Consider the following 16,563-nt stretch of genomic DNA (forward strand, 5'->3'; position numbering starts at 1 on the left):
TTTGACAGGACATATTTAATTGGTGATGAGCTAGGAAGTGGTGGGTTCGGATTTGTTGTTCAGGCTACTCGTCAAAATGATGGTCTTCTCTGCGCGGTCAAATTCATCTACAAAGATAAGATTCCATCTCACGCATGGGTTAAGGATGACTTCTGGGGAGATGAAGACGACTGTAACGGTATCTTGCGGTCTAAAGACGGAGTCAAGAGGGTACCCCTAGAGGCCGTAAGTTCCATTGTAGCAATGACCCTTGTCTTCTTTAACGAAATTGACGTTTTTATCTTTCTTTCGATTGTAGTACGTTCTCAAGACCATCCAACATCGTGGGGTTGTATCCTATGTGGATTTGTTCGAGGACCAGAGCTATCTTTACCTAGTATGTGGCTTCGTTTCTTCAACATTTGTAGCTCACTGATCTTACTCAATTACCTTGCCCCTTCTCAGGTTATGGAGCACCACGGATCTCCTTGGGCAGCTCCCGAAAAGGAAAACAAACCTATATTGTCATCTCTTCCGCTACATGCTATGACCTCTTTACTGAAGATCACACCGTCTAAGAAAAAACCATTGCAACCCTATGTGAATGGGACCCTACTACCTTCCGGTCCTAGATCATTGAGCCCTTCGACATTCTCACCAGCTCTAAGCATTCCTACGCAAGCACCTGCAATGATGAGACGATCCTCGTGCGATCTATTCGAATGTATAGAACAGCACAGTCGTCTTCCTGAACATTTTGCAAAATATGTTTTTGCTCAGTTGGTGGATGTGGTGGGATGTTTACATTATAACGGATTCGTTCATCGCGATATCAAAGATGAAAACATTGTGATCGATGACAAATACCGGGTTAAACTCATCGATTTCGGTTCTACTTTCCTCTTCGATTATCGCAAGGAGGTTCCATCGCTAGCTCGGTTTTATGGTAAGCGCATCTCCATAACATTTCTTCTTGAAATCCTTGACTAATGTCATCCTTTCTCTTTCTAAGGAACCATGAACTTCGCTGCACCTGAGATATTAAAGAAAGGAACATATCAACCAATAGCAGCCGAGATATGGTCATTAGGCATCCTACTCACCATTCTAGTCACAGGAGAATCTTTCTTTCGTGACACAGAAGCTGTAAAGGGATACAGAGCTTCTGCACCCAATTCACCCATCTCAGAAAGCTGTATGGATCTTATCTTTCGTTGCTTAGCTTATGATCCTAATGATCGTTGGAATTGTTTTCGAATTCGTACTCATCCTTGGTTAGCTGATTGTCTTTGGCCTTGGTCTGATGTTCCACGTGATGCCTCTCTCGAAGGTAACAAACGTGTAAGGAAGTAAGAAGTTGAAAGTTTGGTTTTGGAAATCGGTTCCCTCGTGCTTGTTTTGGTTCTTCCATATGTTCTGTTCATTAATATCTCATTTATTGCACTTTTACCATTCGTCATCTCACCTAATAATGAACCATTCCTTTTCCCTCAACACTTTCATTTTCCTTCCTCAGCACCAACTCAGATTTCATTTTTTTCATGCCGATTCGTATCCCATGTTTTCTTTCAATTGTTAACCTTATCATGTACCCTCTTCTCTTTATCAGAAAAAAAAATCACTAACTTGTGTAGTTCTAATTATTCTTTCTCTTTTTCTACCGGAAGCAGTATCTGTATTTGTTGTATTGGGTCGGCCTTTTATCTCTTTCTTATCTTGGCATCTTTCTCTTTACTTGATTTACATGGATGACATAATGAATTCACATTTTCCGAAACATACCTCACAGACTCACGTTGCCACACGATCCATGATTGTATTCTGATCCCGCAAAAAACATAAGCCTATGTTACAGTCCTTATCCCCATCTGTTTGACAATCGTGGATTCCATGAACCACCAGAAGATGAGAAATGTCCACTCTGCAAATGTCTCTGGCAAACGTGTGAATTGTCTTGGAGTCTGTTTTATCATTCAGGATTGCATGAATAAAATTTTAAGTAGAACAACAAGGGAATTTCTGGACATTCATTTTGCTCCCGAGCAGATATCACACCATTTTTAACTGAAAGAATTTTTCTTCCATCACAGGGAAAATAATTTTGATAAATACAACAGTTTGATTACAAAACATCTTAAGCATGAACTGCACTAGGTTTAACATCATGTGATTTCAAAGAACTGAGTGAAGGAGTACCAGGAGCAGGAGGATTGGAAAACCGAGTTTGAACAAAAGTTTTCAAAATACCCATTTCTTTTTCATCAAATGATTTATAAAGTTCAGGAAATTCATCTATAGAAAACCTATGACTTAAGATGATGGTAGGATCAAATTCTCCACTTTCTACTTTCTTAAGTAATTCTTTCCAATACATTTGTACTGGTGCTTGACCTGTACCTCTTAATGTGATACCTTTTTCCATTAAGGCTCCAATTAGAAATTGATTGGTCCAACCTGCGTAATCAGCTACTAGAGAGATTGTTCCGAATTTTCTTACTGCTTGGATGGCTTCATTCACAACTTCGGATGAATCAGTTTCCAATCCGATTGCACGTTGAACGGTGTGAATGATCCCCTTGGTATAACGGAAGGCGGCTGCATCGATGGCGCAATTAACTCCTTCTGGTTCAAGTCTGATAGACATTCATGATCAGAAAAGTTCTCAATTCAGAATAGACGTACGAAGTAAAGGAAAATTGTAAGACTTACTCGTATATCGCTTTTACCACATCAGTTTGAACATCATAATTAATCACGTCACATCCAAGGATCTCAGAAGCCATTGCCAAACGTTCTGGAACTCTATCAATACAAATCACTCTTCTTGCACCTTCTAATTTACACCATTTAGCAGCATATAAACCAATAGGACCCATACCCCAAATAGCTACACTTTTACCTTCTTTAACATCAGCACATTTAACTGAATGATAAGAAGTTGGAATAATATCACTTAAAAATAAAGCTTTTTCATCTGGAATTGAATTTGGAATTTTTAATAAATTCGTATCACCAAATGGACATCTAACATATTCTGCTTGACCACCTGCAAATCCACCTGCAAAATGAGTATAACCAAATAATCCAGCAAATGGTTTTCCATATAATTTTTCTTGTAATTTACTTGAATTCGTTCGATCACACATAGAAGAAAGACCTTCTTTACAAAAAGAACAATCACCACAACTATTCAAAAGAATATGTAATCAAAATCAAAAGTCAATATAAACTAATTCCAAAAAAAAAGACAATATGAAATGATAAGAATGAGATGAAGAAAAAGATAATCTTACGCTATTTGAAATGAAGCCACTACACGATCACCTTTTTTAACATTTTTAATAGCACTACCAACTTCATCTACAATCCCCATCCATTCGTGTCCTAAAATATCACCTTTTTGCATTTGCATGATTTCTTTATGATATAAATGTAAATCTGAACCACAAATAGTTGTACCAGTAACTTTACAAATCACATCATTTGGTTCAGTGATCGCTGGTACTGGAACCTAAATACAAAATCGGAGATCATTTACACTTTTTAATTATCGATTTTCTTGATGGAATTGGAATCTCAAGAAAGATACTCACGGTTTCTAATCTAACATCTTTATTACCATACCATCGTAGTGCTAACATAGATTCACCAGGTCTAGTTAACGGTTTATTGGTAGTCACCGTTTCTCGGTCACCTAAATATTCTTCAACTTTGTTAGTCACAAATGTATTCATCTTTTCAATAGATTTTTCTGATAGAACTAGTGAGATGGATTTATGAGATTATGGTTAAGAACTGGGAACGAGAAGTTGAGAATCAGAAATGATAGAAACCGGTTTTAATTAGTGCTTGAAATATCATAAGCCAACTGCAGGCAGATGATAGTCATACGTCATTCTTAGTCGATGACGTCAATCTAAGACCTTCTCCCTCTCTCCCTCTCGTGCCTAACAAACTCTCCACACCTCATCTCACAGACTCGATATGAGAGTGATGAAAGTTTGGCTGGTAAGTCATTGAGTACTTTTTGCATTTGAAAGGTGAACTTAAAGTCATATCGCCATTCTGACCGCATGTTCAAGTCCCTTTTCATAATAGTGGAGAATGCAGTTGTATCTGTTCTTGATATACAGATGTACCTCAGAGTCATGCCTTGCTTTCGGCTCAATCGAAGACAATCAGTCTTGGTGTGAAGGGCTCGTCACAGCCTGGTAAACTTGGTTTTTTACAGCGTTTCCAGCTTGTTTAGCTGGAATATCGACGGTTCTAAAACTATTTGTCACGCATGTATCACTCAGTGCTACCTATTTGTCATATGACCGGATCTGGCTCTAGGTATCCAAAATCACAAATAATCATATCATTGTACCGTTACGCATATAGCTCTAGTGCACCTCTTCCCATATAGGATCTTCAATAAGAATTTATAAATTAATTATAGCAAGCAACCTTACTGAACTGATCACGAGGCGATTCTTATGGGAATTCTTCAAATTTTGAAAAACTCTAAGAAAGCCCTACCTGAGGACCACATATATACCCAAGCAAAAGTGGGAATTCTAGAATTTCACAGAGCATACAGGTCAAAAGACTTATAATTTTAAAACATCTTTGGTTAACTTGAACTGCCCTATTATGTAAATTTCTAGATATGTAGTCATCAATGACAAAAATACCATGACAAAAAGACCTAGTTACTCTCTTACATTGTACGAGTTAGTAAAGGTATTCAAAAAGTAAACTCTAAAATGAACTTTTCAAAGAACCAGCCTCTAAGATTTTGGAATCCATATCTCACAAGGTATCAGTGTCAACAGATTTCAAAGACTCCACAATTTTTTTTGACCTTGGACAAAGCTTTTGTTTGCATGATTGAACCTTTCAACTTAAATCCTAATATTACTAAAAAAACGATAATTAAGAACCAAGAATTTTGCTTTTTTTTTCTATATATTCAAGTATATATACATACATGCACAACAACAACAAAAACCCACACCACTAACTACAACACTCTTTCTTTTCAACTACAATCAAAAACTTTGTACTAAGAACGATACTCATAAATGAAAACAAACTTCACACTATATATTTACTTATCATACAAACTTCCTTTCATAAGAATGCTGCTTCATACTTTTAAAGAAAAACCAATGCTTAAATCAATTTTCTTTTTCAAACTTTCAAACCTATTTTTTTCTTTTTATCTTTTCTTTTCCCATTCAGCTGTACCTTCAGTTTCAAGTTTTTGATCTTCAGTAAGACTTAAACTACCATCACCTTGATCAACTTCACCTTCACCACTCAATCTTTCTTGTTGAATTTCTTCAATTTCTTCATCAATTGACATCGATGCTGCATCTTCCATTTCAAGTCTAAAATTGAATTCAATTCAAGATTCCCAAAAAAATCATCAGTTTTTCTTTTTCAATCCTTTTTGGTTTTTATCTTCAGTCTTGATTTTTTTCAAACTCACGGCTTTCTCGTTAATAATGGTTTGATCAATCGATCGAAATATGGATGAACAGGTGGAAGTGGATTCGCAGCACGAACAGCATTAAAATATGCTGCATAAACATTTCCATCGTATCTACCAAATGGACTATTAATAATATGATCACTATAATAAAACGAACTAGAAAAGAAAATCAAATTCCAAAATCAGCTAATCAACTTCTGACAAAAAAATTCAAATTTTTATTCTGTATGATCTACTTACTCTACTAATGAAACAGCATAAGTTCTAACTTCTGCACATAATTGATTAATCTTTTCTGATATGATATCCATTTGTTTAGCAGTATAAAATCCATACTTCAAAAAATAAGCTGCATTTTCTTCAATCCTGATAATTCCTCACAAATAAATCAATCAACACACTGAATCACATTATATTAGGGAAAAAAACACTTACTGAAATGCTCCATAAAGTTGACAAATTGTTCTTAAAGTAGAAACAGTAGTCGAACCTGAAGGTTCTTCACTTTCAAGTGTTTCCAAAGCATCCAAAAACTGTCTATAAAGGTATCCCATCGTATGAATCTTTGCTGCACAAAACCTTTCATGTGAACATCCTTCCATTGCCACATCTTTGTTGACGCCACTTTTTAATTTAGTATCATACACTTCTGCTGCTTTTTTCACTACATTGGCTGAAATTGTGGCCCATGCTGAATTCATGGTGTTTAAATCAACACATTTTGTGTCAGAGGGACATTTGTTCGTTAAAACAGATTTATCATCCAAATAAGCTACTCCAGTTGAAACCTTCTTTCCTTTCTGAGCGTCTTGATATGCCGATATGAGTGATCGTCCTGCTTGGAGGGACAGAATAGTGTTATCTCCCTCCCAGGTGCCTGAATGTAAAGTCAAGAACACAGTCAGGATCCGTGCCCACCTTGAAAAGAACGGAAACGAATCTAGACTAACATTGAACAGCTTGATCAGCATACATCGAGGCCAGTCCAGCGTACGCGGAATATCCATGACCACCAAGAGTTTGACGACATTTATCAATAGTATCAAGGCATTGCCAAGTCGAAAAGGCTTTAAGACCAGCCGATGATGCATGAGTTTCTTTCAGAGTCTCTAATACTCTTTCGGTTTGTTCTGTATCGGAGGAAGAATCAAATGACTCCAATTCTTCAGTAAGTTTCTCAAACATCTTCGTCATTCGCAGGGCAGTAAATCCCTGATCAATCGTGGAAACAATGTAAGTGAAGGATCACGATTTCGGAACTAAACTATCAAGCACTAACCATCGCGATTGCCTGCGCCAAAAGTGGCATCAGACGTCTTTGATGAATAGGGTAATCCAAGAGCTGCGTTTCAAGCTCGTTATCACCAGTCTTGAACTGACGCCGGACAGCTCCATATCTAACTGCAATGGTCAATGCCTTCTTAGAGACATTGGCACCATCGGCCACCATAGCTGTTCTGCCCTGAAGTAATGCACCATAGCTATGAACACGTCGTACTTTTGTCAGTTAATCAAATTACGTTGAATGCTGAGCACGAAATCGTACGTGAGCTGTGCCAAAGGTGGTTCATAGACCTGCCCATCTCGCGTCACTTGAGTATGCTTCATCAACATATATGCACGCGGGATCCGCACGTATGTGAATTGAATATATCCATTATCTGTAAAAAAACGCAATCAAACCGTTCAATATGAATCGGGAGAACCGCTTGTATAAATAAATCGCCTCTTACCAATACCATCTCTTCCCATCTTCTTTCCTATATCACCAATGTTTACACCTGGTAATAATGCAAAATTACGAGGATCTCGTAAAGGGACAATGAATGTTTTAGTTCCGTAATCTTTGCCTTTTACGATCAAGCGAGCAAAAACGGAACAGTGAGTGGCCGTCTGTGCTGCACCACCAATCCACCACTGTCATTGGATGAAAAAACTGTCAGTTGATCCTTCCGGGTTTTGAGCAGGATATGATAGATGTAACACACCTTTGTGGCCGAAAGACTAGGAGTATGAATCACAAACTCGTCAGTTTTTTCATCAAAAGTAGAAGTAGTCTCTAATCCAGCCACATTAGATCCCTGATCGAAAAAGAAACAATCGATCATTAGATCTCAAATCATCATTTTGAAAAAAAATCGATCCAAAACAAACACTCCACTAACATGATTCAATTCAGTCATTCCAAAACATCCTACTAATCCATTCATACCCAACACTCCTTTTTCCATCCAATAACTAAATTGATTAGAAGTAGCACCTGATCTGATCGCTCCAAGAAATAATCCATAATGGACTCCAAATCGAGTCCAAAAACTTGGATCTGCAATTCCAATCAATTCCATACTTTCAAGGCAATTGGTTCGATCAAAAATGAGTATGGTTCAATTGAATGATGAAAAATGACGAGTCAAAAAAAGTAGCTACCGTTTGGTAAAGATGTCTAATCTTTCAGTAGTTACATAATGAATCATATTAGCAAATTTCATCATCGTCCTTTCCCTAATCTAACGAAAAAAGGACAATTCAGCATCAGAATCAGAATGAGTGATGATCTTTAAATAGACTAGAAGATCCATGAAATCCTTTGACTCACTTGATCTTTTGACAAATCATGTATATCATCAAGTCTAAAGCTAGGATCTCTTTCGATTTCAATCATCATGGTTCCTTTCAATTTTGCCCATTCTTCACCACCATGCATTGCACATGTCATTCTGTTGTTTCACAAATCAAAACCATCGATCAGAACAAAAGTGATTTCCTCTTTCCATCAAATCTTTGAATTTAGATGAAACACATCCAAAGACTTACCTCCATAGATCAAATGGACAATTTTCACGTTCCTTTGAGATAGTTTCCATTGTACTAGGTGTTTTTGATGCGTTCGACATCTTGAGTGGTTTTTTGCGAAGTTGAAGTAGGATCTAGTAGGATTCAAGTCAAAATGGTCGATCTGATTTAGTTTTGACCTCCAGGCTCGGAGGGGTGTTCACGTGAAATACGATCTGAGACATACAGGCTTTGGCCGGTTATCCCAATACCCGACTACCGGTGCAGATACGGGTTTCCGTGTTTGTCAGGTCCGTACCGCGACGGACCTACTGACACGGGTACGTCTCACACTTCCCTCCGAAAGGAGTTCTCCGACTGGCAACGTTTCTGAAAACGACTTCGAAAAGTCGAAAAAAGATAATCATACCCGAACCATCAAGGATTTGGTTCGGAAGCAAATTGAAGAGGATCAAGGTTGAAGGAATTCATCATGAAACGCTTTCCATCTTTTAGAATTTGATTCGAATTTCGAATGCGTTAGAAGGGAAGAAATACGGTTCAGCAAATGAGTCTGACCGAGTCTGTACCTCGAGTTTATTCCTACTACCGAATTTGTATATCGATTGTTACTTCTACCTCAGTACATATGAGATTGCTTTCAAAGTAATTTATCCAATTTATGAACTTTTGAATCTCCCAGTTTGTCGACTCGAAGTGCCTCATGACATTTATTGTCACTTGAGGCGTTCAAAGATTTTTTATCGAAGCTTTTGAGCTATCTCCTGCTTTACGGGCTCATGCAGTATCAATCAGGTCCAGCACAGGTTCGAGGACGGAGTGTATTAGTTAGCATGTTGACTGTGTGACAGAATGTTTGTTATACTCTGTTATACTCTGGAGACTCATAAGCGGCCACCATTCTAGTTCAACAACGACATCAGAAATCATCTCATTTGTTCAACTCGGCATTTGTCCAGTAGCTACATCTTTGATTTATATTAGGAAGACAGATATTCTAGTGTTTCTAATACTCTAGCAGTATCTACCGATCCAAGTAGTTTACCAGTCTTGTTCTCTCTGAAATAAAATTGATCATGTCATGATAATTGTCATTGAGACTGAGGGCTCTTGTAGGCCAACAGAAATCTTGCCTTGTGAAAAAATATCATGTTGTAGTAGTACACTTCACATTTCCGGCCAAAGTGTCACGGTTCTGCATTTATCATCAGGTCTCAAAACCAGGAGGCCTTACATGAGGATTCACTCAGCTGCAAATCAAGTGAACACATCTTCTAATCTTGAAATTATGAACTAGAAAGATTCGAAGTAAGATTCAAGAAGACTCAAAGAGAACATGAACCGTTTTACAGGTATCATAGGATTGCCATGTAGAACTTTCCCAAAAATCAATGATTTTGCTCAATCATTCACAAACCCCCACAATGATAAGGAGACTGATTCCATAACATTGAGTAGGCAAGGAATTGCGCTTGCTTAATTATACATTGACCCATAAATCCTGAAATCGAGCTTGCAAAGAGATTGGATTTATATGTATAGACTTGACCAGATTTATAGGGAGGAAGTGCTCTCCTCAACTCGACGGCAACAAAACTATCCATAGTCAAATATCATCTCATTTGAAAAGTCAACTTGAGAAGTGTGGCATCAGAGGAGAATACAATTTTAGCTCCAGTGACCGAACTTAGTTTACTTTCCACAAGGAAGACAAAGAAGCTCTCTTCTGTATCAGATATCACAGTATATGCTCAGTTGATATGTTTAGATTTTATTATCTCTAAAGATACTTGAATATGTTGTAATTGTCTCTGTGGGTTGAAGATCTTGTGCAACCATTGAAACCACATCTTGGTACAGAACGATGTTTCTCTCAAATCCCGTAGCGAGTATAACTTACATCGAGGTTCACTGAGGGTCTCACCTTTTTGGAAACCGGGTCAATTGGACACTTTTTTTCGTTTGAAGTTACAAATTAGAAAGATTCATTATAAGATTGAGGTAGACTTGAAGATAACATGAACAGACGCGACAAGTATCGTGATATCATCCTGTAAGACCTTTCCAAAAATTGTAGATTACCCCTGACCATAAACATACTACATTGATGAAGAGTAGAGTGATTTTATAAGATAAAGGAAAAAATATTTTAAGTTTTCCGAACAGCTACATCCACCCCGAGGTCCTGAAATCAAAAATGGAAAGACATCAGTACACAACTCATAAAACTGAAAGGGAAGAAGCGCTCACCTTAATTCGATGGAACAAAGCCTATGAGGTTTTCATCTACATTCAACGCGCAAAATCGAGCTGTAATTGAAATCGACCAAAATCAAACAAATCAGTGAATGATCAAAGGAAGAGAGAATGACATAGAGATAGATGAAGAGGAGGAGAAAGGGAAAGAGAAAGAGACATACATGGTGAAGAGGTAGTGTCTGAGGAGTCAAATAGAACAAAGGGCCGCGATACTTCGACTTCAGAGGATTCGGAGACCTCGAATAATTGAATTGGGGGTACATATTCTCTAAGACGAGGTTCATAGATAGTACGAAGAAAGTCGGGGTCTTGTTCGGGAAAAGGTGGTGGTAGGTTGGTCATAGGAGGTTCAGTAGGACGAGTAACATTGTTTAAGGGAGCCCCTAAACAAGCAATAGGTGGAGAGATGGCGGGATGAAATCTATGAAGAGGAATATCGAGATCTTGGTTACAAGAGCGACGATTCATCATCCAGGATAAGAGTTTGATGAATGAAGAGTAGAGAAAGTAGAGAATAGGAAAGGTGAAGATGGTAAAGATAATATCGAAGATGAAGAAGGTGAAAAAGTTGGTGACAGGACGAAGTTCAAGATGACCAAAGTTTAATAAGACCATATGAAGACAGACGGAAACTATAAGATATACTGGAAAAGCGCGAAGACTATCATGAAAGGAAATCTTGCTAAATTGGGGGAGAGGCATGTTTGGAATCAGATAAGTTGGTTAAGTGAGATTGGAAGTGAAAGGTGAATAAAAGTGAAAGGTGGATTGGAGGAATGGAAGTGGAAGTTGGTGGTATGGATGATAAAGTGAAATTTGGATGGCACTTAAAGATGAACGGTATTTGTACGGCTCAGATACTGAGATCAGCTTCAGCGCGCGGCACGTGAGTCATCTTTTTTATTTGGATCATAAATCTTCTATACACGTGAAGAAAATACAGATGTAGTTTCGCTGATTGGCGCGAGCTAAACAATTTATGTCAGATATGAAGGCAATGGGATCAAAATGTTGTAGTTGGCTTTGGAATATTGGTCGAAAGAACCTTTGTCGCGCTCCTGGAATTTGACAATCAAAGCTCACCATTAAACGTATCAACCTACTCAACACATCACGTCAACAAAGGGAGATATTTCCTGTGTCAATGTACGTATTCAACATAGCAATCAATGATCATATAAAAAGTCTAATATCCTGCACTTCCAGGTACATGAGATCCCTTCCGGATCTGATTTTACCGTTGATACCTATATTTTGCTTGCGCTACTCCGCTCTTTGTATATCAAGAGTTTTTATACCCTTATATCGGAGGTTGACAGCGGATGTATGTCTCATACCAGAACAGATAACTACTTCAATGACTTAGTATCTTCCGCGGTTCCTTCCTCAAATCACCCAACTTTCACAACACAAACACGACTTCTTGCATCTTTAGGACCATAAAGCTTATATGAATGTACAAAAAATGCAGATATACCCTTGGTGATTGGCGCGAGCTCAACAACATACACCAAAAATGGGCTCAATTTACTTTAGTTGCTTTAGAATTTTCGGCTACACAAATGTTTGGTTCTTCTCTCGATTCGTCTAGTGAAAACCCGTCGCGATTGTATTGAAAGACTAATGATCTTATTTATATCACCACAATGAAGGGAGATAATTCGATTTCAATGTACCTATCCAACTCGATGATCAAAAAGCAAAGAAAAGGTTTGAATGGACGCACATCTCAGTCCGTGAGCTCCCTATGTGTCTATTTGAGTGTTGATGTCTATGTTTTAATGGTTCCAATCGTCCTTCGTTTTGGAAGAATTCAAATTTCTTCATCTCGGAGGTTGGGAAACAATATTCTCTTATACCTACAGCGATAATTACTTCAATGCCTGATATACTCCGGTCATTTCTCCCTCGAATTACCTAAATCTCACACGAACCCGAGAAGATTGGCTGATGTGTTCATAACTTCCTCAATCACTAATCAAGACTGAAGGATATTGTAGAAGATTTTTTTTTTAAAATATGGATGATTATCTTGAATCTCAAAGCGGATGTCTTCCACATGGAGATTCACTGAAGCTCTCATCCTTTTGGAAACTGGATCAATTGGGCACATTTTAGTTTCTAAAGTCTGCTTCATAACATTTTGGCAATCACTGAAATCCACACACACCTTATAAGCTAACTGATTAAAGAAAGATTTGAAAATTAACCAAGAATGAAGTGGACTTTTTCTTAGGTATCCTGTCAGTGCCACTTGATTATCCATCCCATTGATCCATTGGGTTTGTAGAGAGTTGTGATCACAAATGATTAAGTCCTGGTATATACAGAATATTTGTAACACATTGGACTCAGTCATGGAACGTGATGAAGTTTTCCAAAGATGATGATCTATTCTGTAGGATTCTGAAAAAAATATAAAGTTGGGGGAAAGGTGCTCATGCCTTGGTGAGACTCAGAGGCTTCTCTGCTACACGATCAGGTTCCTTTCTCTTGAGTCAAGTACGATATTGTTGCTTCTACTATCTCATCTATACAAACCATAACTCCAGTCCAACAAGTGTTCTCAACGTGTGTTCATTCTGTATAACCTGCTACACATGGGTTCGATCTGGTCCGATAACTTTTGCCGTATTGGCTTTGATGGATTATATCAATTGCTTAAAGGAGTCTCTTGGGTTGAAATTAGTGGACCAGGGCTTTGAGCAAGGTCTGAAGGAGTTATACAATAGAAGTGGATTTCAGGATGACACGTGTCTATGTATTTATTCAATTCTTGTTATTGCATAAGCCCGGAACCTTCAACACACCTATATCTTTTGACACATAATCAATTTACTCCGGCAGTCGTCTTCAATTTTTTTCTAGAAAGACACTGCAAAGAAACGTAAAGCGATTGTTCTTTTTTGGGATGGGAAGGAGGGATGTGGTAAACCACAGATACTGACGACTGACTACACAATATATGTATATAAAATAGAAAAAAGTAGAGCTAGATTGAAATAACAAAAAAAAGCGAGATGGAGACCAAAAAAAAGAAGTAACTCCAGATTTTTTTTCTCAAGGACAAAAGATCGATTAAGTAGCAAGTACTTTAACTTTACGAATAATACTTGCTGGATCTAAACCTTGATGAAAGATTTGAGCACTAAGTCCACCACATCCTTCTTTGTCGGTTCCCATATAACCATATTTAGGTGTTAAACCTCTTTCTAATAACCAAGTTCCCATCTTACTACCTAATCCCGTCTTTTTATTTAAACTTTCAACTACTAAAACGAATTTTTGATGTCCATACTCATTCATGGCTTCTTCATCAATCACATTCAAGGTCGATTTGTTGACCAATCCAACATCAAATCCTTCAAGTCTAAGTCGATCTACTGCATCTAATGCTCGGTGAACGATTTCTCCAAAGCAAATCACTGTACCAAGTTTTCCTCGTCGGATAAACTAAAGAAAAGACCCCCGTTCGATTAGCTCCTCTCAACAACTTTAGATATTGGTTGAAAGCCGAAACTCACCTCATCTTTTCCTGGTACGAATTCATAATCATCACCATAATAATGTTCTTGACTGTTCTCTTTCAAAATGAAAGGAACTTTGGATCGAGTTGAGAAAACAAATCGAAGACCAATGTCCCAAAACACTTTGGTCACAATAGCCGTCATTTGATGCACATCGGCAGGGAAGTACATTCGAGTGGGGTAACCATCTTCCAGACCGTTGTCAGCGAAAAAGGTGTTTAGTCCAAAGTGACCTATCGTATTCCACATCGTCCATAGCAAGTGATGATTAGCATGGATGCAACGGATGAAAAGACGTGCGAGGTATAACTTACATGTGTTGTCACACATTTCATCGACACCACTGTGAGAGAAATGGCAAAGGACATTGCACATGTTGAGTCTGAAACAAGAAGCATAGAATTACGAACCGATTAGCAAAGCTCTTATACGTGCCCTGTATTTGAAGAGAAATATAAGGCTTACCTAGCCATAGTGATCTCGGAACAACACATTTCTAGGAAAGCAGAAAAGGTACTAAAGATACCAACTTTTCCTTTTTCGAAACCAAATCCAGCAGCAGCACAAAAGTTACCACGTTCCATGATACCAGAAGGAATAAAGATTTCAGGATGAGATTGATGAATGGCCTTAAGACCAGTTGAACCTTCGAGATCAGAGTCGATGCAAATCACTTTGGATTTAACGTCCTCTTTCGACATCTTGTCTAAGACCATGTTGACGGCTTTACCGAATTGGACACGACAGGCGTCCTTTTCTTTAGTACTACCGGTATATAGGTATGGCGAGGCAGATGGGGTCAATGACTGGAGGATCTTAGCCACGTTATCACCGTATTCACGATCCTTGAGGTCTTCGAACGCAGAAGCAGATGAGTAATTAGCTATGAGACAAGTGCGATGGTCGAAAGAGGGAACCTACATTTGATGGCTTTGTCAACAGGTATGACGTCATGACCGTGCGAAGTGCCTTCAAGGCCTTCGATACCAGGGCACATCACACGTTTGGCGATCAGTGCAGCCGGTCCATCATGTTGAATCACTGAACAAAGTCCACCCCAAAGGGAGTCCAAGTTTTCACCCTCAGCTCGGAAGATTTTTAAGCCGTGGCCTTCTAATGTCTTTCCAACTTCGTAACCCTTGAGATAGTCACTTGGGTGACCAGCAATTGTGACATCGTTATCGTCAATCAACAATTTGATGTTGAGTTTTTGAGCCACAGCGAGTCTGGCTGCTTCGGCGTCATTGCCCTCTTGTTGTGAACCATCTGAACCGAGACAGAACACGGTTTTGTGTCGGTTGGCGAGTGCGATACCGTTGACAAGAGGCCCTGGAAGTCCAAATCCAATGAAAGATACAATGAGTATACTCTTGCTTCGAAGAGTGGCGAATATGAAATCACTCACACATGTGGCCCAATCGACCACTACTGAACTTGACACCAGGGGTGAGACCAAGTTCTGGATGACCGGGAAGTTTCGACTGAGCCTCACGGTAGTACATCAAGTTCTCAGGCGGGAGGTGTCCATGAAGGGCAGAGAGGAGGTATTGAGTGGCAACTCGGTGACCTGCTTCATCGAAAACGGTGTGATCGAATTTCTTGGAATCGGGGTCACTTGCAAATAAGGCAAGCAAAAGGACCACTTCTGGCACAGTGTCGAAAGGGCCTGTAATTGGAAAAGTACAAAAGTCGATGAATTAGTCAAGGTAAAAGGTTGCAACAAAACAGAAAGTGATCGGAATATCATTCTCAGAGCCGATCAATCAAAACGCGTATAATGATCGGATTGGGTCATGAGAAGGAAAACCACGACGGATACAGTCGAAAGTGATCGAAAACAGTTTCGGAAGTTTTAGGGATGAGACTTACCACCAGTATGACCACTAACACCTCTTGCGGCACCAGTAGCAGTGAAGAAGACGATAGTATCTCTGAGAATAGAGATATTATCGAGTAACTTTGATTTTTGTTCTTGAGAAAGTTTAGGTTGAGAAGGATCAAGAGTGACTTTGTTGAAACGCTCAATGAATGGGATTGGGAATGCAGGAACAGACATGATGATATGATAATCTGACTGGTATTAGATTGAGATATCTAAAAGAGGTTGGATGAAGGTAAAAGGGTGAGTGGTTCTCTAGTCCAGAGAAAGTAATTAAATCAAAGTGGAGGAGTATTACGTAGCTCGGTTTGATTTTTAAATTTAAATACTTTGAAACCAAGACTTTAAAAATTGGATGGGGTAAGAAGTTTCGATACTTAAGTGTAACAAACTAAACATTCATAACTTACCACTGGGGTTTGGTTTATCTCTCATGCCAAGTTCGATTCATGGGGTGTACCCCCGCAGTTTTACTGTTAGTCCTTGGATCGTCCGTGCTGCTGATGCACGGCCACTTTGATGGCGTTGCATATGGGTCCCACCTGGTCCCACACGATCAAATCTTACAAAGTGCTATGAAGAAAATATTTGCCTCACTCTTGAAATTATCTTGGGTGTCAAACGTGGAGCTGATTTCAGATCAGGCT

General features: G+C 38.7%; 4 protein-coding genes across 4 annotated transcripts; 1 reads left to right on the forward strand and 3 right to left on the reverse strand.

The window, feature by feature from the left end:
• MELLADRAFT_27719 (uncharacterized protein) lies at positions 1-1,263 on the forward strand (the record flags this gene model as incomplete). The annotated part of the gene is made up of 4 exons (XM_007418583.1): positions 1-210; positions 311-380; positions 662-925; positions 992-1,263. Coding segments are annotated over 4 exons (816 nt in total), but the record flags the coding sequence as incomplete, so codon positions are not given.
• Positions 1,264-2,113: 850 nt separating this feature from the next.
• Positions 2,114-3,620, reverse strand: MELLADRAFT_41048 (uncharacterized protein; the record flags this gene model as incomplete). Its single annotated transcript, XM_007418586.1, has 4 exons — positions 2,114-2,612; positions 2,689-3,165; positions 3,273-3,490; positions 3,573-3,620. 4 exons carry the CDS (start codon positions 3,618-3,620, stop codon positions 2,114-2,116), a joined length of 1,242 nt encoding a protein of 413 aa, XP_007418648.1.
• Positions 3,621-4,938: 1,318 nt separating this feature from the next.
• On the reverse strand, positions 4,939-8,415 carry MELLADRAFT_46146 (uncharacterized protein; the record flags this gene model as incomplete). The annotated part of the gene is made up of 13 exons (XM_007418587.1): positions 4,939-5,354; positions 5,456-5,614; positions 5,699-5,824; positions 5,894-6,335; positions 6,409-6,670; positions 6,738-6,939; positions 7,005-7,119; positions 7,192-7,375; positions 7,447-7,539; positions 7,624-7,804; positions 7,886-7,965; positions 8,055-8,175; positions 8,273-8,415. 13 exons carry the CDS (start codon positions 8,350-8,352, stop codon positions 5,183-5,185), a joined length of 2,217 nt encoding a protein of 738 aa, XP_007418649.1.
• A 4,837-nt stretch (positions 8,416-13,252) lies between these two features.
• On the reverse strand, positions 13,253-16,298 carry MELLADRAFT_46148 (uncharacterized protein; the record flags this gene model as incomplete). The annotated part of the gene is made up of 7 exons (XM_007418588.1): positions 13,253-13,963; positions 14,035-14,270; positions 14,352-14,419; positions 14,503-14,890; positions 14,959-15,366; positions 15,443-15,703; positions 15,907-16,298. The coding sequence occupies 7 exons, from the start codon at positions 16,091-16,093 to the stop codon at positions 13,589-13,591; spliced, it is 1,923 nt and encodes a 640-aa protein (XP_007418650.1).
• Positions 16,299-16,563: the final 265 nt, after the last annotated feature.

Source organism: Melampsora larici-populina, assembly GCF_000204055.1.
Source record: "Melampsora larici-populina 98AG31 unplaced genomic scaffold MELLAscaffold_97, whole genome shotgun sequence".
Taxonomy (NCBI): Eukaryota; Fungi; Basidiomycota; class Pucciniomycetes; order Pucciniales; family Melampsoraceae; genus Melampsora; species Melampsora laricis-populina.